Source organism: Branchiostoma belcheri, unplaced genomic scaffold (genome assembly GCF_001625305.1).
Source record: "Branchiostoma belcheri isolate BF01 breed outbred unplaced genomic scaffold, Haploidv18h27 scaffold409, whole genome shotgun sequence".
Taxonomy (NCBI): Eukaryota; Metazoa; Chordata; class Leptocardii; order Amphioxiformes; family Branchiostomatidae; genus Branchiostoma; species Branchiostoma belcheri.
Window position 1 is genome coordinate 26,399 of NW_017804031.1, and position 19,470 is coordinate 45,868.

The window sequence follows — 19,470 nt, forward strand, 5'->3', positions numbered from 1 at the left end:
AGTCTCCACAACATACATACTATTTACTACATTATAAGTAACGGTAAGTACCATCCTAAGCCCTTCCAACACACTAGAACAACAGTTCTGACCTGCAGGAATAACCCATGTATTAATAACCCATAACCCATATTATTTACTACAGTAACCGTTTTGAACTCAAATCTCCACAACCCACGAACTATTTGCTACATTTCAATAATAAGTAAGTTAAAAGTACCATCTTGTGTCCTTCTGACACACTACAACAACCGTTTTGAACTCAAATCTCCAGAACCTGCGAAATATTTGCTACATTGTAATAATAAGTAGATCTAAGTTAAAAGTACCATCTTGTGTCCTTCTGTCACACTACAACAACAAATGTGAACGGCAAGTCTCCACAACCCACGAACTATATATATATATACTTACTGATGCTTAACCCACCCTAAAATTTTGGACCTCCAAAGCAGCAAACGTTAATTTTTTTCATTTTTTCTGCTATTATCTTTTATAATTCCATTTTTATATGTGGACATACGTATTTCAAGCTCTGCCTGTACATCAGAGTCAATACATGGAATACAGTAACAGTGTTAGGCATAATGAGTCATAGGTTTTTTGAAAATGTCGAAAAACTATAATTGGCGTGACCAATAGCAGCGTCTTTGTGGATAAAATAAAAGGATTGTCTTTACAATAGTTGCTTCTGCACTTGCTTTGTCACTCATAGGTTACCAACAGTGACCTTGTGAAAACGTAAATTAAATTATGGTGTTTCCACATTATCGTACAGAGAATTTACCTCTGACGCTGTCGGCCCGGTGCCATAATTTAGATTGGCTCGACATTGGCTCTGCCCTGTCTGATCATGACCACTGGTCATTACAGTAGCTGTGGTGTTTGTGTTGGATTCAGTGTTGGTCTGAGACTGACCCTGTCCTGTCTGATCATCACCACTGGTCATTACAGTAGCTGATGTATTTGGGGTGGATTCAGTGGTGGCCTGAGACTGACCCTGTCCTGTCTGATCGTGACCACTGGACATTACAGTAGCTGTGGTGTCTGTGTTAGATTCAATGATGGCCTGAGACTGACCCTGTCCTGCCTGATCATGACCACTGGCCATCGCAGCATCTGTGGTGTTTATGTTAGATTCAATGATGGCCTGAGACTGACCCTGTCCTGTCTGATCGTGACCACTGGACATTACAGTAGCTGTGGTGTTTGTGTTAGATTCAATGATGGCCCGAGACTGACCCTGTCCTGCCTGATCATCACCACTGGCCATTACAGTAGCTGTTGTGTTTGTGTTAGATTCAATGATGGCCTGAGACTGACCCTGTCCTGCCTGATCATGACCACTGGCCATCGCAGCATCTGTGGTGTTTGTGTTGGATTCAGTGATGGCCTGAAACTGACCCTGCCCTGCCTGATCATGACCACTGGCCATTACAGTATCTGTGGTGTTTGTGCTAGATTCAATGATGGCCCGAGACTGGCCCTGCCCTGCCTGATCATCACCACTGGACATTACAGTAGCTGTGGTGTTTGTGTTAGATTCAATGATGGCCTGAGACTGACCCTGCCCTGTCTGATCATGACCACTGGCCATCGCAGCATCTGTGGTGTTTGTGTTGGATTCAGTGATGGCCTGGGACTGACCCTTCCCTGTCTGATCATCACCACTGGCCATTACAGTAGCTGCTGTGTTTGTGTTGTTACCAACAACATTGGGATTCTCTAAAGTAGGATGACTGGTCTTCATCTTGTACCACACTGTAAGTACGGCTATGCCAATCAGGACAATGCCAACAACTGAAGCACAGAAAGAGCCAATGAGAACAGGTAGGGGTGAACTGGGAGCAGATTCTGGTTTGTCTGAAGTTAAAAGGAGTGAAGGTAGTGTTGCTCTTGCTGTTTGTGTGTTTTCTTCATGACGTGCTGTTGAGCTAGCAGCGCGTTTAAAGAACCAGTGATAGTGACAGTGAGAGTGATAAATCAATTCTTCTGGATTGACATCTGTAAGCTTCTGTCCCTGAACTTTGGCGGGTTGAGCACATATTATCCTGTCTTTGAATGCAGGATTTAGCCTGATGGGAGCCATCCTGCAGTCACAATGCCAGGGGTTCCCATCTAGTTTTATTGTAATATTAGATGGGACGACACCAAAAGCTGCCAGGGGAATGGCAGACATCTTATTGTTTTGAAGGCAGAGAAGTTGGAGTAGGGGCAGATTTTTAAATGCACCAGAATGGATGATAGTTATCTGGTTGCCGACCAAACCCAACTCTTGTAGCTGGGGAAGATTTGCAAATGTACCAGCGTGAATTACTGTTATCTGGTTGATGTCCAGATATAAACGTTTTAATCCAGGTAGGTTTGCAACCGTACCAGACCGAACCTCTATCATCTTGTTATCGTTTAGGTTCAGAAGTTGTAGACGTGGTAGGTTTGCAAATGAACCAGGCTGTATCGTTATTATCTGATTGTGTCCCAGATCTAGACTTTTTAGCTTTGGTAGATTTGAAAATAAACCAGCCTGAATTTTTGTTATCTGGTTGTTGTATAGATTCAAATGTTGTAGTCGGGGTAGGTTTACAAATGCACCAAGCTCAATCTTTTTTATATTGTTTATGTTTAGATATAACTTTTGTAGCTGGGGTAGATTTTCAAATGAACCGGAATGTATCATTGTTATCTGGTTGTAAACAAGACCCAAATGTTGTAGCTTTGGTAGGTTTACAAATGAACCAGGCTGAATCTTTGTTATCTGGTTTCTGCCCAGTTCCAAGTTGCATAGGCTGGGTAGATCTGCAAATGTACCAGCTTCAACCTGCGTTAACCGGTTTTGGTTCAGTTCCAAAACTTTAAGGCGGGGAAGATTTGCAAGTGCACCTGGTTGAATCATTGTCATCTTGTTTTCGATTACCTCCAACACTTCTAGCGTGGGTAGATTTGCAAACATACCGTGCCTAATCACTGTTATCCGGTTGAAGATTAGGCGCAACCTACACAAATACATATAGCGTAACAGCTCAGAACTCTTTACAGTTGTAATAAGATTAGCATTCAAATTCAATTCAGAAATGGATGTTGGGATGTCCTGATGAGGGATGCTGGTTAGGCCCTTGTCAAAAAACCTGATGCGACGTGATGGTTCATAGCTACAGGCAGCTTCTGGCATGTTGGGTTCCTTCAGGATGATGAGAAGGAAAATCAGCATACGCCTCATTTTTTCTTCCCGTGATGTCTTGCCACCTAAAGAGAACAGCAAGCTACTCAATAAGGTCACATCAACATTTATTTTTAGTTCTTGTACCTCAATTTCGAAAGAAAAGATGATTTACGGGAGTACAAACATAAGCAGGTCCGATAGTAAAATTGGAGAGAAATATAGTTGGGATCATGTTTTTTTTTCATTTTGCTCTCTTGATAATTTCATTGTTCATTAATCGAAAATGTCAGATAAAATTAATCGGAGTGATATATATGATTTCGTAACAGTCCCATTTATCCTGTGTGACTGCTCTTGCCCCATTGTTTACTGTTCATGTAGGACTGTTACTGGAATGATTTAAAGGGGTGGTTCCGAGAGAGATGACGCGCCTTATAGATCATTCGTACAAGAAGCTGGTGGGTGACCAAAATTGAAATTAGCTTAAGAACTTTAAAACCATTTTGATGAGGAATCGTGTTGAATTTTTGGCATTTCTATCGGTGGATTGTACCGTGTAGGGTTCTGGGTAAATTTTGTCTGAAGCTAGCTGCTTAAATATGAATAATATTCGTATTGCTTTCTCTTTCTTCCTGGCATTGTTTGCAACTACTGGATAAGACAATTAGTCGAATTATAGGACTGTGTATAACACTCTTTCTGAAATATGATCAGTCTAAAATTGATTTTCTAAAAACTATTTACCTTTGTTGACTGTCATGGACATCGCAGTCTGCCACCTTAACATCTGCTTAAACAATTAAATCTTAATTCATCATCACCAAGTAAAGTGGTCAGTGGCCATTGTTTAAAGCACAGTTAACTGTTTAGATAACAGATTTAGCGTTACTAATTATCCACTGGCAGGCGCATACCTTTTCAGCTAGTCAAAATAGCTTCAGTTGGCACTGTCTGGGTACGTATGAACTCGTGTTCCTTGTCTCTGGCAAATGTTGCAATTTTCATGCGAGGTGTGTTCTACTCTACTTCGGTACTGATCCGTAATGCCGTGTGACAAACAACCCAAGATTAGTTTTATACACATGGTAGATTTAATTGTCTGAATGGTACTTCCTTCACCTTGTGTGCATTCGAAGTGCGTTGCTTTTTTTAAATAGAAGCGAAATGCTCTCTTGGACGGAGAGAAGAAAAGTGCGTTTATTGTATCAAGATCCAAGAGACGAACGTTATTTTTTTTCTTTTGTTGAAGAGTGGTGCATTGCTTTTGAAATATGAGAGGTACTGTGCTTTATAGGACTTAGACTACTCTCCAAGCAGAGGTTTGGGTTTTTGGGGTATTTTTAGTGTGTTTTTAGGCTTTTTATCGGGGTTTCTCTTTTGCACTGAATTTTTTTTCCCACCAAACCCAACCTCTGTCGGCAGTCGAAAGCTTCAATGGGCTATAAACCTAATCACTTCAACACATTTCAGTCGTTCTGCAAGGAGGTGTGAACCAGACGCATGAATAGGCACAGTCCGCAGGAGGCATGTGGCCCAATGAATGCCTTTCTGACTGGCTAGATGTGTGATAATCCACCACAATAAAATGGATATCCCTAATGACAGTTTGATGGTTCCCGGGGAGGGGCACTATCGCCTGTTTTGAATAGCTTTTAATAGGTTTGCCCCTCCCCGGGGTGAGTGCCGGCAGAGGTTTGGTTTGGTGGGAAAAAAAATTCAAAAAGAGAAACCCCGATAAAAAAGCCTAAAAACAAACTAAAAATACACCCAAAACCCAAACCTCTGCTTGGAGAGTAGACTTAGACAGGGATTTGATAAAATAGGGACCCGCCATAAGTCCCATTCTCGTACTTGACCTTCGTGCCCCGACCTTCCAAAATCATGAACATCCATCCACGGAATCTCGAGTTATCCTGTTCACAAACTAACCAACAAACACAAAAGGTCTACCGCAGTAACGTAGGGACCCACGTAAGGCCCTTTTTCGAACTTGACCTTCTTCTCCCCAACATTAAATTGCCTACCCAAACAATGAACATCCATCCAAAGAATCTCGAGTTATCCTGTTCACAAACTAACCAACAAACACAAAAGGTCTACTGCAGTAACGTAGGGACCCACGTAAGGCCCTTTTTCGAACTTGACCTTCTTCTCCCCAACATTAAATTGCCTACCCAAACAATGAACATCCATCCAAAGAATCTCGAGTTATCCTGTTCACAAACTAACCAACAAACACAAAAGGTCTACCGCAGTAACGTAGGGACCCACGTAAGGCCCTTTTTCGAACTTGACCTTCTTCTCCCCAACATTAAATTGCCTACCCAAACAATGAACATCCATCCAAAGAATCTCGAGTTATCCTGTTCACAAACTAACCAACAAACACAAAAGGTCTACTGCAGTAACGTAGGGACTCACGTAAGGCCCATTTTCGAACTTGACCTTCTTCTCCCCAACATTAAATTGCCTACCCAAACAATGAACATCCATCCAAAGAATCTCGAGTTATCCTGTTCACAAACTAAGCAGCAAACACAAAAGGTCTACCTCAGTAACGTAGTGACCCCCGTAATGCCCATTTTCCAACTTGACCTTGCACGAAATCGGCTCTTTAAGCAGAAAAAAGGGACGAATGAAGTAACATGCTGTAGGCGTACGTGTGACCCTTTCGGCATTTCTGTCCAAGGCTTAGAAATCTTTGCGAAGTTCTAAGTAACAGAGAATGCGCCCTAAAAGTCTGCAATAACCTGCAATAGAACGATATAATACTGAGGAATTCGCTATTTTAAAATCTTGTTTGGGAGATGTATGGAGCGGACGAAATCATTGTTTTAGTACAGTACAGGTCAGGTATTTGCAGACGGCACCTGTGCAAGCGCGCGGGGCCGTTTCGATCCCTTTACCGTGCCGTCACGGGAGGTCATACCGTCGGCACGCCCAAGCAGGCGCGCGGGGCCGTGTCGATACCTTTCCAATTCCCGTACAGTTACAAGAGGTCTCGCCGTCGGCACGCCCAAGCTACATGTAGCGCGCGGGGCCGTGTAGATCCCTTTACCGTGCCGTCACGGGAGGTCATACCGTCGGCACGCCCAAGCAGGCGCGCGGGGCCGTGTCGATACCTTTCCCGTACAGTTACAAGAGGTCTCGCCGTCGGCACGCCCAAGCTAGCGCGTGGAGCCGTGTAGATCCAGTCACGAGGGGTCTTGCCGGCCAGCACAGACTGGAGGATAGGGGCCGTGTCGGGCTGTTCACTGTGCAGTCAAGAGGGGCCCCATGTTTGACCCTCACGACACCCACTTTACGTAGCTTACGTTACGCACACTTAAATGCATCTTATCTAAAACAATTTAAGGTAACTGCCAAAGTCATACTTATCTTGGTCTTTATGTTTTAAACGTTGTCAAGTACACATGTGGAGTACACTGCTGCAAATCAGTCCTTTATCTTCACTGCAACATTAAGCGACCGTAAAGATCAAGTAAGGATACGTTTATGTTTAAGTAGACTTTACGTTGTTCCTGTAGAGAGTGTAAAGATTGCCTGTCGATTGTGGCATTTACGATGGCTTAAGTGTGACTTAAATACTGCTTGATTATTTTGAAATATTGAAGCCTTATTTACGAACACCATTAAGCATGCTTAAATATATATCGTTTTTCGTGCAGTGCTACCAAAATCGTGAACATTTATCCACAGAATCTCGAGTTATACTGTTCACAAACTAACCAGCAAACACAAAAGGTCTACTGCAGTGATGTAGAGACCTCCCGGCCCATCTTCGAACTTGACCTTCGTCTCCCCAACAGTAACTTACCTACCTCGTCAACCTCCATCCACAGATTCTCGACTTATCTGACAGCTATATCTTCCCTTGCCGACTATGAAGAAACAACAAAATCTCCCCTCAACATCTGCTTGGAGAATTGAAACTTGAATTAAGGCATAATATAGTGTCAACACAGCATATGTAGCCTTACTGATGGTCCACTGGCAGACACAAACCTTTTCAGCTAGTCGAAATAGCCCCTATTGGCACTCTCTGGGTAGGACCTTGTGTAGAATGCCTCAGGCACAGGTTGCTGTTGTTCTTGTAGGTTGTGCCTGATCCGCAATGCCGTGTGACAAACAACCCAAGATTATATACACGTGGTGTAGCTGATTGTCTGAACGGAGCTTTCTTAGATGGATTCGATGTGAGGTGCGTTTTTGGATAAAGACAGGTGAAGTTCTTTCTTGGACGGAGAGATGAAAGAAAAGTTTGGTGCTTTGGGGGATCAACAGACGTGCGTTGCTTTCTTAGTTGGAGAGTGTTGCTTTTGGGATAAGAGAGGCACAGTGCTTTATCGGTCTTAGACATGAGTTTCAATTACTAACATAGGGACCTGCCTTGAACCAAAGTCTCGAACTTGACCTTCGTCAACAGATGTAGATTTCCCTATTCAGAATATATCCAGTTTGGCGCCCTGGAATTGCATCGTTTTCCAATTTGTCGCTACACATGGACCACGTAGCTCGTCTTAAAAGACGGATTTTAACCACCGAGTTCTTCCCTGTCCAAGCACCGTGACTTGCCATCTTGCTCTGAGCAGCAACGTGGTCTTACCACCTGATACGGAATCACTATAATTTGCATTTTCTCAATTAATTAATTAAGTTAGATTGAACACCGGTGTGATCTTACCAGCTTAATTCTAATATAATTTGCATGTCTTCGTTATTAAAGCTTTAAAACGTTTAGACTAGTATCATTATATCATTATTTGCCTTACAAATATTGTTATCTAATATCTTTCAACCTCAAAAATGTATTCCTTTGAGCTTTTATTTCAGCATTAGGGTTGACATCAGCGATGACAGCATTACAGTTGGTTTTAAGACAATACACCTTTACTTTACACAGTCTTGAATGCTTTGAACGAAATATTGTGTCAAGTGTTTCTCGTTTTGATATCCACTGGACCCGATTCTGCAAATTTTCATTCGGGACATAGTTGGTTCCGCACACCTAGCCTCTACCAGGCTTCGGGAGGCGACTGGAAAGAGTAGAAATTGGCCAAATAGAGAGATAGCATGCCAGGGGAGTTGGTAAGATAGAACGTCCTTCAGCAGACCAACTCCCTTGGCATGCCCATCTCTCTATTTGGCCGATTTCTACTCTACATTAACATAATATGCATCGTGATGTTGACTTTTGATTAACATCTCCCAAGTATGAATTTCTTATCATTTACCACTAAGGAGTCAAAGAATTTTCAGATTAATTATGCAAATTAGGGCCATATTTGCATAATTGGTATCTGGTGATATTCCACCTGCCATAGATTATAAACATTATGTGTACCAATTAAAGTCCCATGATGTAAAACACTGTAATTATAGAATTTCCTCATTGATTATGCAAATGAAGTCATCATATGCATAATTTATCCAATAATGTATATCTCTGTCTAAGCTACCCACATACCAAAAATCATAAAAATACATTGTTTCTTTGTGAATTTATCTGCTTTGAAAGGTTCCGCCAGAAACCCCCCTGCAGTCCCAGAACAAGCTGCTAGGGGGAACCAAACCCACACCACTTATTACTGGCAGGAAGAGTTATCCACCACTCAAAAATCAAAACCATAGCATGTCCAGGACAAAACATACAATAACCGGAAGTTCTGCTGCAGTACCAAGGTCAGCCACCAGGAGGCCCGAATTTGGCTACCCAACACCTATCCACATACATATGTGCCTTTGTTTATCGCACAGACTGAACTGTCACTGTCCGCGAGCACTAAGAGCCGTTTGCCAGACCATAGAGAGCCCCATCGTCTCGCCGCTAGAATGATTGTGTAGAGTTCCTTCTCATTGATGTGCCTATTGCACATGTCCGGTTCGTCTTGACGCCAGGAAACATAAAACCAGTCCCCGCTATAAAACGCCGCCCCGCCGTTATCGCACGCATCCGTACTAAATATTGTAGGAGGAACTGGGTTTCTGTCCAGGAAGACCGCTGTCCCGTTGAACCTGGACATGAACTTCGTCCACCAGTCCAAGTCCGCCTTAGCCTCTCCAGAAAGTCTGGTGAAGTGGTGGGGGCGTCGCAGTGTCTTGGAGAGGTCAATAAGTCGCCGCATGAAAGTCCGTCCGCCACGGACAACTCGAGCCGCCCAGTTGAGTTTCCCCAGCAGGCTAAGCAGCTCTCGCTTTGTGACCCGCTTCCGCTCGCTCAGTTCGCATAGTAGGGTCCGCATGTCGCATAGTTTCGCACTGGGTAAGGAGAGAGTTCGCTCCACCGCGTCAATGTCAATGCCAAGAAAGGTAATCCGTTGCGTAGGGTACACCACTTTACGCCAATTTATTTCAAACCCTAATCGTGTCAGAAGGTCCACCAGGGTTTGGAATGCCAGGTGGCACTCCGCATACGTCGCTCCGATTATGAGAAAATCATCTAAGTAAACAACTATTGTGTGGTATCCACGTCTTTTCATCATCCGCCTCACTGATTGGGAAAGTCTATGAAATACTTCAGGTGATCGTCGGGCGCCAAACGGTAGCTTTGTATCGAAAATATAAGTGTACTCACGCTGTCCGTCAAACTGCCATTTCAGTCCGGTGGCGTCATAGTTAGAAGGGTGGATTGGGACCGACCGGTACGCTGATTTCAGGTCTATCTTCGCCATGAAATAGCCTGGCTCTAACATGTTAACCGCGTCGTCAAGGGTTTGATAGGAGAAGTGTTCTGTTTCAACATAGTCATTTTAAAGCTGTTCCCACGGGGCGACTACAGTCGTGGATGAGACGTACGTCGTCAGAATTCGCCTTAGGGATAGCACCTAGTGCGCTCACTATTGTCGGTTTCGTGTCGCTCTGTTTGTAGTTGCCTTTGTCCAGTTCGCTGGAGAGTTGAGCCTCGACCTTCTCGCGCACGGAGGGGTCAGTCGCTGACCTGTAGTTATGGCATTCTACAGGGGAAAGTTCAATGTTGTCGGGTAGGATACGAAATCCGTTTTGCACTCCATCTAATAAGAAATCTTTGTCGGGGTCGTTCGCAAGTTCGGTTAGCCATACTTCGCTGTTCAGTGGGGACTCCACGAATTGCTATTTTTGCTTCTTGTGCTCGTGTTGTGGATGGAGTTCCCCGCAGCCTGGGACGATACACACATGGGCGTAGTTGCACGTGGCACGGCGGCATCCTGTCTGGTTCTGGTAGTTGACACAGATCTCCTGACCGTCCGTCGTCTTTGCCCGTGCTGCCGCGGGTCTGCGCTGCTGTGGCCGTGCGTGGGGAGCATAGGCCGGCTTACTTCGTAGGAAGCGGGAGTGGAGGTGCTCGGAATCCTTGCCCCAGCGAAACTCATTGCGGTGTTGGATGACCCTGTACTGGTTGTCGTACAACATTACCGATGCACAATCGAACACTTCGAAGAGCTCAGAAACCTTCACCGTATAACTCAGATAGTCCGAGATATCCTGCCTAGTTTTAAGCTTGTTGTCCTTGATCAGAGCGTCCATGATTTTGGCATTAGCCGCAGACCACGCTGGAACTTTAATGGACTCTAGCTTTGGTTTGGTCTTGCTGGTCCGTAAGATGATGGCCGTCTGGCCATCCCTAGCAATCTCGTGATCACTTTCAGGCTGAGTGTAAGAGTCGACGAAATCGGGTATAAGCAAGGGCTTCTCACCTGGCTTGGAAGTCGGGGAAGTGAGGTAAAACGACTGGTCGTCGTCCTTGATGACCTCCGCTGTGTCGTCGACTTCGGCGAGAAGGGCGTTGAGGGCCTGGTCCGCTTTTAGGTCCTCCAGAGTGACCTTCTGCAGGGCTGCCTTCGCTGGTGTTGTGACCTGCAGTTTCGCGGTAGCCTTGCAGAGTAAAGCGTACTGCCCGATCGTGACCTCCAGGTCTTTCAACATCTCCGCCGTCACACACTGAAGGGCAGTTGGTTCCGTGAGGTCGGCTTCCTCCATCTTTTTGATGGTCACGGACGAGAGTTTGGCCTCGGAGGCCCACGCCTTGAAGTCAAAGTTTGCCGACATCGCTCGCTTGATTTTTAGCGGCCGCACCCGAGAAACGCAGGGTCTGAGTGACCACACTGGCCACGCTGGCCAGCATCTGTTGTAGATTACACAGAGTAGTGTCGCTTGTCCCCCCTCGTATGGGGGGACCGTTCGTTAGCTATGCTAAACAACAAATAAAGTAATTCTTTATTTTAGTCCAAATATCATTGCAATCCATCCAAAGGTTCAAAAGTTATGCTGGCCGCAAATGTCTGGAAACACAAACACAAACACACACATAGACAGACACACAGACAGACAGACACGCCAAAAACAATACCTCCATTTTCATGGAGGTAATAATTGCCATTGAGGAAGTGTAGATGCCAAAATACGACGAGTGTAAGAGATTGGCACACAGATGTCAGCCATGTTTGTTTACATTCTGATACTAGTAGTTTGTGGTGGCACCACAAATCGAGTGCGCCTATAGTGTGTGCTGTTTTATCGCCAACCGTAAATGTCAGAAATATGACATTATTGCACAAAAATGTTGAAACGTGAAAGTAAATTTTACAATTACAGGAATATTTTCCAAAAAGAAATATTTAGATTTTTGGTCCAAAATTGTTACATAATGTCAGCTCTTTATTCCGTTGGTATTAACGTTAAGTACCAACAAGAAGATTTTACAAAGATAACAGTCATTGTATACAACCAGATAAAATCTTAAATTGTGGGATTTTTAGGAACGTTTTCCAGTACAGTATTAGTGTTAGATATTCTACCCAATTGACCCGTAATGATGTATACTGTGTTTTTACTGTTACAGTTATTGTAGGTGACAGGTGGAGAGCATCCGTGTCACGTAACTAGTGCAGGAACAGAAGAAACATATGGTATGACAAAACAGACAATTAGTACACATAGAACTTCAGATGACTAAGAAACTACTAGTAAAAACTTTCGATCAATTGCTTACGTCACGTATCAGTAAAATCTCGTGTGAATATGTCACGTGTTTATAAACCGTAATTCTCGCGAGATCACGTTGTGAAGTGATTGGTCATTAATTATCCTGATGAAGGCAACAGTGGTCGCTGAAAATTTGATCCCTGTACAATTGTGTGTTGGAATAAAGTTCAGCCTTTTACTATGATTACTACCAACGTTAACAAGGATGAACTTTCATGGTACTTGTCGTTTGTAGTATCAAGTGCACCAACTATTAGAAAGAATCCATCAGGAATTAAGCACCACTGTTACAAGAACAGAATGGGAAATTACCACAGCATGGTTGCAACCACGGGCGCCAGAGAATATTTCTCAGCGAAAACTGGCTCTCTACTTCGTCTACGGACGACATGTGATCCCTGACACCTCTCTCGATTGTCGAGATGATCTCGGCAAACTTCGGCTCGCTCTCGGGTGAGATCGGACTTCGCTCGGCCGGATCCGTGGCGATGTCGAAGAGCAAGGGAGGATCGTGGTGAGTGACGTAATCACCTCCGCACCGACACAGGAAGGTGTGGTAACAACCTTCAGTCCCAGGGTCCCAGTTAGGAGTCGTGTAGTGCGCCTTCCACACAGACCTTCCTATATGAGGAGGAACAAGACAGTTCTTAGTCTATCACCACAAACTCAACTTATTGAAATTGGAAGACACAAAGATTAACCTTACGCAAATATTGTAATTTGAATGGCATAGAGGACGAATGCCATCTTTTAATATAATGTAGATTGAATATTAAAGAGAGACATTAACTCTTTCCTTATTTCATACATCAATGCACTATAGAAGATAGTTTATATTTCTAATGAAACTAGACAATTGCCATCCATATAAGGCCACATAAGTACACCATCTTAATTTTATGGATGACATCCGCGCGCGTATTGATTTTTGCCTGTCCTAAAAAAAAAAAGATCACGTCCACCGACCTGGCTCTAGGCCTGGGTAGTCCGTGGTAATTAGCGACCATACGGAGCCGAGCACCCATGCTACCGAAGCTCAAGAACTTAGTACATACGTACAGTGCCGATTTATAAATTCCGCAAAAAGCCAGCATGTGTCGGCTTGTCGTGTACGTCGCTAAGTACTGCCGCAAATTCACAACACCAGCTTTGTATTCCTGTGGTTTAGTAGCATTTTTATTTTGGCCGGAATTTTTTTTATTCGCCCGCGCGCACTAGTTTGGGGGTCTTCAGAGGATGTCATCCATAAAATTAAGTCGGTGTGGCCTAATAAAGTCAACATGGCCTTACCTGTAGGCGGCCTGTAGCGGGCTGCATGTAGCCTGCTCCCACAGTAGTGCATGAGGAACCGGCGGTCTGTCACGTTTCTGCTCCCCGTCAGGAGAGGCATCAGGTCCCGGCCGTCGATGACTCGGTCCCCGGGAGTCTTCAGCTGGGCCAAGCGCAGAACCGTGGGGAACACGTCCATCTGACTGGTGGGTTCGTCCAGTACCGTGCCCGGCCGGACAGCTCTGTATGGGGGGATAAAGTCCCTGTCACACGTTCACGAATTTGACCTGCCCAACACTTGTCGACTAAACAGCAACAAGTTGACAGTCATAATGTATTACAACGACTGCGTAAATTAATCTGCGATCTTTAAACCTGTATATGTTATGGTTTAGTGTTTTGGTTTGGTGTTTTGTTTGAGGTAGATTTTATTGACTTACTTCGGCCAGCGCAAGACGGTTGGCATCCGGATTCCTCCGTCCCATCCTCCCATGCCTTTTCCTCCTGTAATTGATGTAAAAAAAATTACTGCAAAATTATCCAGATTGATTGTGTTTATTTTTGTAATCTAAAGACGTAGAGGGACACACTCAAGTTTTTTCAACTTAAAGCCGCCTCCAATACCGTGAGGGGACAATACAAATCCACCTACGCGAAGTGAGAAAAGTCGTGTGCCTTTCCCAGGGGCACAAGATCGGTGGCATTTCAGGAATCGAACCCGCGACCTCTTGGTTCCGTAAGTTGTGGGGAATTCATAAAATACTTAACGCACGCCTGCAAAGAAGACAAACCTCTGACAAGATGCATTGTAATTTGCTGCGTGACGTTTTATATGAAATTAAAGTCATAAGAAAAACTCCACTCCGTACCTCTAAGTATTCCGTTGTGGCCTCCTTCCCTTTGCCCGTCTCTGACGGAGATCTCCTCGACGTGACCGCCGTTATCAGACGTCAGGTACACAAACGTCTTGTGAGACAGACCTCTCTTCTCAACGGCGTCCAAGATACGCCCGACCGCCCAGTCCATCTCTTCAACATTGTCGCCATACCGACCGTGTAGGCTCCTCCCTTCAAACTCTTCCGTAGCGAAGAGAGCCGTGTGGACTTTGAGAAAGGAGTGGAAAAGGAAAAACGGCCTGTCGGCGTTCTCTTCTATAAACTGTAGCGACTTGTTGATGAGTTTCGGCGTGAGATCATCTCTCAGACTGTACGGCTGCTCCGCTACTTTTTCGTTTTCCATGAGAAGACAGTTCCACGGCTTAAGCTGGACAATGAAAACCTTGGGGAAGGCCATGACTAGTGTACAGAACGCCAGAAAGGACAGCAGCGAGAGCCAGCGGACCCGTATTTTACCGAGAAACTTCATGAGAAGCAAAGACACGACTCCGACCAAGTACGCCCAACAGATCTGCTTGTACATTCGGTAGGCATGGCTCATGTAGTACACACTCTCGCCGTCTTCGCCACAGTCCCGGAAGTTTGTGTTCGGAGAGCCGTAGAAGTAGTCGAAGCCGTGGTTGTTGGGATGGTGACAGAGGCTGCCGGTACCCGCGCAGTGTAGACCGAGGTGCCATTTTCCTATGATGTAATGTGAAAAATTACAATGCAGCTTTGTTTATAGTTAAAACTTTTTAATCCAACACAAAGAAATTCTGTGACCTATAGCTTTCACTGGACACTGTACGAATATTGGATACCGAACAAGACTACTTTCTGAGAGGGTCGAAAGAGGCTATTTACATCAGGGCCCATCATCCTTCACTCAACCGCGACGGGGGCCGACATCGTCTTCAAGATACCTCTGACCCGGTGTTGACGTCACACTTCAGAGAAGCCACGTGACAAGTCTCACTGGGTCAGTCTACTGAGGAAGACCAGAGTGACTGGTCGAAAGCTCTAAGTGAGAGAACTTCTTTGTGTTCGATCAAAAGTTTTAACTATAAACGTGTATATATACCAACACATATGAACTTTCATGATAGTACATGTACAATACAGCTTTGTGTATGGGCTTACGGGAAATTAAAATTGGTTTCTGAACTTTCTGTTATTACCTCCGGGGGAGGAGACATCCTTCCGCGGAAGGGTTTTGTGAGAGATTTAGAATTTCACGTTCGCAGCAGTTTCTCGCGTTTGGGTGGACGGATTCTTTTGAGAATCGGTATATGTTTTGCTATTGGGCTGCAGATGATGCACGTTCTTTTGTTTTTATTGTATATGTGTTTTCGGGCGTGAAAATGGTGCCTTTTGATGGCCCCAAAACACCCCTTTGAGCGTGAAAGTGGTCACGACCGTTGACCTTTGGCGTGTTTAAGCTATTCTCGGTCTGGTCCACGTATATGACCCCTCACACAGAGGGGTGTCCGGTCTCGATAAATTCTTTGTTTAAAACCCTATATAAAAATATACAATAAAAAGCCCGGAGGTATAAAATCTCAGATTTTACTTGTTTAATATCTATTAATTGTCGCGAGTTATTAGAAAATAAAGTTATTGACTGATTAAAAAAACAATTATTTTCTAATAACTACTGACAATTAGTAGATCAAATTGTGAAAATAATTATGCACATGGAAGACATAGTCTCATCTAATATGTACCATTATGTCGCATTTTATTTATGAAAAAAATAATAAAAAGGTAAAAACATTTGAAGACGTCTTCAATATGGTCTGAAAAATCATATTCAGAATTTAACCTGACCCACCTATCAAGGCAGTGGCGTATCCAGCCTGCTTCAGCAGTGTTGCAAACGTTGTTTCCGTGGCAGGTAATCCACCGGTACAGCCGACGTTAGGTAAATACCTCAAGCCGTGGCGCGCTGCCATGCCTACAGAATAGTACATGTACATGGAAATGTGTGATGGGATGAAAGTGGGTGGTCTACATGTATAGGTAGACATGTTCCAATTAAGCCACGGTCACAACCCGCCGTACGTGCTTCTGCGTGCTGTCTACGTGCAAAAACGTGGGCAAACGCAGGGCATCCGTGCGTGGTGAGTACTGCCTCCGTACGGAATCCTACGGACTTGGGAGCACGCAGACACGCCGTAGAAGTTTAAGTGCATGGAAAACTTTTTCTACGTGCGGTCTGCGGATTCACCAACCGTGCGTGCGAATACGAGCGACGCGCGTGCCCCGTACGTGCCGTGCGGTAGAAGCACGTGTGAGTACGGCCTCCTTACGGTAGAGTTGCAATCACACAGAGATCGTACGTTGTAAGCACGTACAACTCACTTACCACTTGCGCAACGAACGATGCTGGCAACCACTTACGGCCAGACGTGGCGCGCAGACCACACTCTTACACTTTGCGCAACCGTGCGAGTGACGTGCGAGTGACGTGCGTAGACGCCACTCCTTCCCCACGTTTTCAGAAAAACGTAGTAGACGTAGCCTCCCAATAAAACGTACGGAGAAAAAGCACGTACGGCGGGTTGTGACCAGGGCATTAGTTTTATCATTTCTACAGGCCCCTTTTTAAGAGTATTTTCAACTAAGAATGGGTACAGAATCGATCGGTGAACACACTCCTTTAGCCTCTACGTTCCAAACGACTGCCCGGCCGGGCCCCGGGTTGGGAAATCGAATGTGATCGCGCCTTAACTAAGAAAGACTACAGAATCGGTGAACACACTCTTTTTAGCATCTACTGGGCGTCAGAAGCGTCGTAAAGGAGAAGAAATTGGCCAAATAGACAGATAACATGCAAAAAAAGTGTTGGTGCGCCGAAAGGAGTACAGTTTGCCGTCCGGGAGTGCTTACCGCTTCTGACGGGGTATCTCCCAGTCAGGAATGCCGCCCTGCTGGGTGTACACATGGCTGCTGCCGCTAGGTGGTGTGTCAGCTTCGCTCCTTCGGAAGCTATCCGGTCAATGTTTGGAGTCCTGTGATATAGTGAACGATTCTATTATAGTGTCGTACGGCAAAGCCTCGGCAGGTGGCGTTTATGAAAAGCCCAAGTTTGACTGTACGCTAGATCACGTACGAGACCACGTTGGCCGTACGGTCATTGACCCCTTCCCACTGGGAAGCCGAGCTTTGGGCTACCCAATCAAAGTTCAAACAATAAAGAAGTGTACAGTATTTTGTGAGTTTTCCATCTATCAATGCATTTCTTTGATAAAAATTTTTAAAATCTATTATAAACCAGTCTGGTATGTTGATGTCATGCCATCATAGCTTTTGACGCTATCAGAGGATATATACCTAGGTCTTTTTTTCGCTCTATCGCTTCATTTTTTTTCTGCAAAAAAAATCCGAGAACCAACAAATGAAATTGGTTTGGCCTTGTGTATTCAAAAATCACAGTATCCTGAAGGCATTATTATTATATAATAGATAAGTTTCCCAGCTTTGGACATTTAAATGAATTAGAACATTTACATTTCTTATGAAACTTGACAAACCATGTACCATTAGTTCTTTACGCTCGTAAACCTGTAACTGCGTCAAGAAGCGAGAAGACGTTGAACATGTAAATAGTAGATCACATTAGTATGTATAGTTTAAGTGTCATTGCTGTATCCTTTCCCTTGTCTATTCATGACCTGTACTTAGCTTGTTAGAGCACAAACGTACAATAAAGGTCTTTCTTTCATTCAGTATGTTTGTACACCAACGTTTTTAAATACAGCTTGTTTGGATTCTGTTATCTGTTCCTTTGATCGTCTTTTGTTTATGTATCACTACTTATTGAATCGGTGTCGTATAAGCCCACACGGGCTGGGCGCGGGATAGCGCACGACACGGAAATAAAGTATCATTCATTCATTCATTCATTCATTCATTCATTCATTCATTCATTCATTCATTCATTCATTCATTCGTTTGTTCGTTCATTCGTTCGTTCGTTCGTTCGTTCGTTCGTTCATTCATTCATTCATTCATTCATTCATTCATTCATTCATTCATTCATTCATTCATTCATTCATTCATTCATTCATTCATTCATTCATTCATTCATTCATTCATTCTTCATACAGCATACCTGATGGTGTCATTTCCGAAGCAGCCGACGTCCCCGTAGCCCAAGTCGTCCACCATGAAGAGTAGAAAGTTCGGCCTGTCGTCCTGCTCGGAGAGTACTACTGACGGACACCACAGCAGGCAGAGCAGACAAAACCGGACAAAACCAGCGCTGACTGGCGTTCCCGCTGCCATGTTGGAACTGCAGAAACTTGTACATCAGTAATTACATCAGTAACTAGAGAAGTAACATTTGCAAAGCAAATGCATAATGTTTACCTTTGGAAATGGAGTAGACCAGACCATGAAATTGCAACATTATGTAACCCAACACCATTCACCATGGTGACAGACGTCAACAAATCATGTCATTGGTCAGGTCATAGGTCACTGTTTGGAGAAGAAGAAGAGGAAGAAACTGAGCAAAAACAATATGTTTTCCTTCGGTAAACATAATGCATAAAATATAGTATAGTGTCGTACGGCAAAGCCTCGACAGGGGGCGTTTATGAAAAGTTCATGTTTGACTGTACGCCGGATCACGTACGGGACCATCGTGGCCGTACGGGTAATGACCCCTTTTCACTGGGAAGCCCATCTTTGGGCTACCAAATCTTTTTTTTATTTATTTATTGAAACAGTAAAGTACAAGACACAGAGGTGGAAACTCTAGCCGAAGCTAATACCAAATCTTGATGACCCAATTTACTGATTTTGTAAATTTTTGGAGCAAACAGCAGAATTAACTGCAAAAATTTCATGTTAGCATTACTGCAGGCAGGTGGGGTAGGCATATATATATACATGTACAGTCAAAACACTGCAAGCCCACCTGTTCTTCCTGCTTGATCTACAAAAACTAGCCTGTATTGCCATTAATCAGCTGGAACTTTGTAAAGGATAATTGTGATCGTCAACAGCTATTTGTGAGCGAAAGAACGGAATGAGCAGAGTGGGTGCCAGACGCTGGTTGGATGGTGTTCACAAGCGATAGATGGATGAGAAGCCCTAATGCCTAGCCTCTACCAGGCACCGCGGATCGCTGGAAAAATAGAAGAAATTGGCCGAAATAAAGGGATAGTAACGTTATACCAGAGAAGATCCAGGGCCATA

At 44.2% G+C, this 19,470-nt stretch overlaps 2 protein-coding genes across 2 annotated transcripts in view; both read right to left on the minus strand.

Moving 5' to 3' along the window:
* Window positions 1-751: 751 nt before the first annotated feature.
* On the minus strand, window positions 752-9,402 carry LOC109477701. Its single transcript, XM_019779046.1, has 5 exons — window positions 9,110-9,402; window positions 6,219-6,414; window positions 3,035-3,178; window positions 978-2,818; window positions 752-845 (listed from the first exon to the last, which is right to left on the minus strand). The coding sequence occupies exons 1-5, from the start codon at window positions 9,400-9,402 to the stop codon at window positions 752-754; spliced, it is 2,568 nt and encodes an 855-aa protein (XP_019634605.1).
* Window positions 9,403-12,346: 2,944 nt separating this feature from the next.
* LOC109477704 (steryl-sulfatase-like) overlaps window positions 12,347-19,470 on the minus strand; it is a 7,872-nt gene continuing 748 nt past the window's right edge. The window contains exons 2-8 of the mRNA XM_019779050.1: window positions 18,380-18,568; window positions 17,155-17,276; window positions 16,097-16,219; window positions 14,260-14,967; window positions 13,831-13,894; window positions 13,412-13,632; window positions 12,347-12,742 (exon numbers count right to left, since the gene is read on the minus strand). Of these exons, the coding sequence (XP_019634609.1) occupies window positions 12,396-12,742; window positions 13,412-13,632; window positions 13,831-13,894; window positions 14,260-14,967; window positions 16,097-16,219; window positions 17,155-17,276; window positions 18,380-18,552 (1,758 nt within the window). The 5' untranslated portion in view covers window positions 18,553-18,568 and the 3' untranslated portion in view covers window positions 12,347-12,395. The remainder of the gene's footprint in view (window positions 12,743-13,411; window positions 13,633-13,830; window positions 13,895-14,259; window positions 14,968-16,096; window positions 16,220-17,154; window positions 17,277-18,379; window positions 18,569-19,470) is intronic.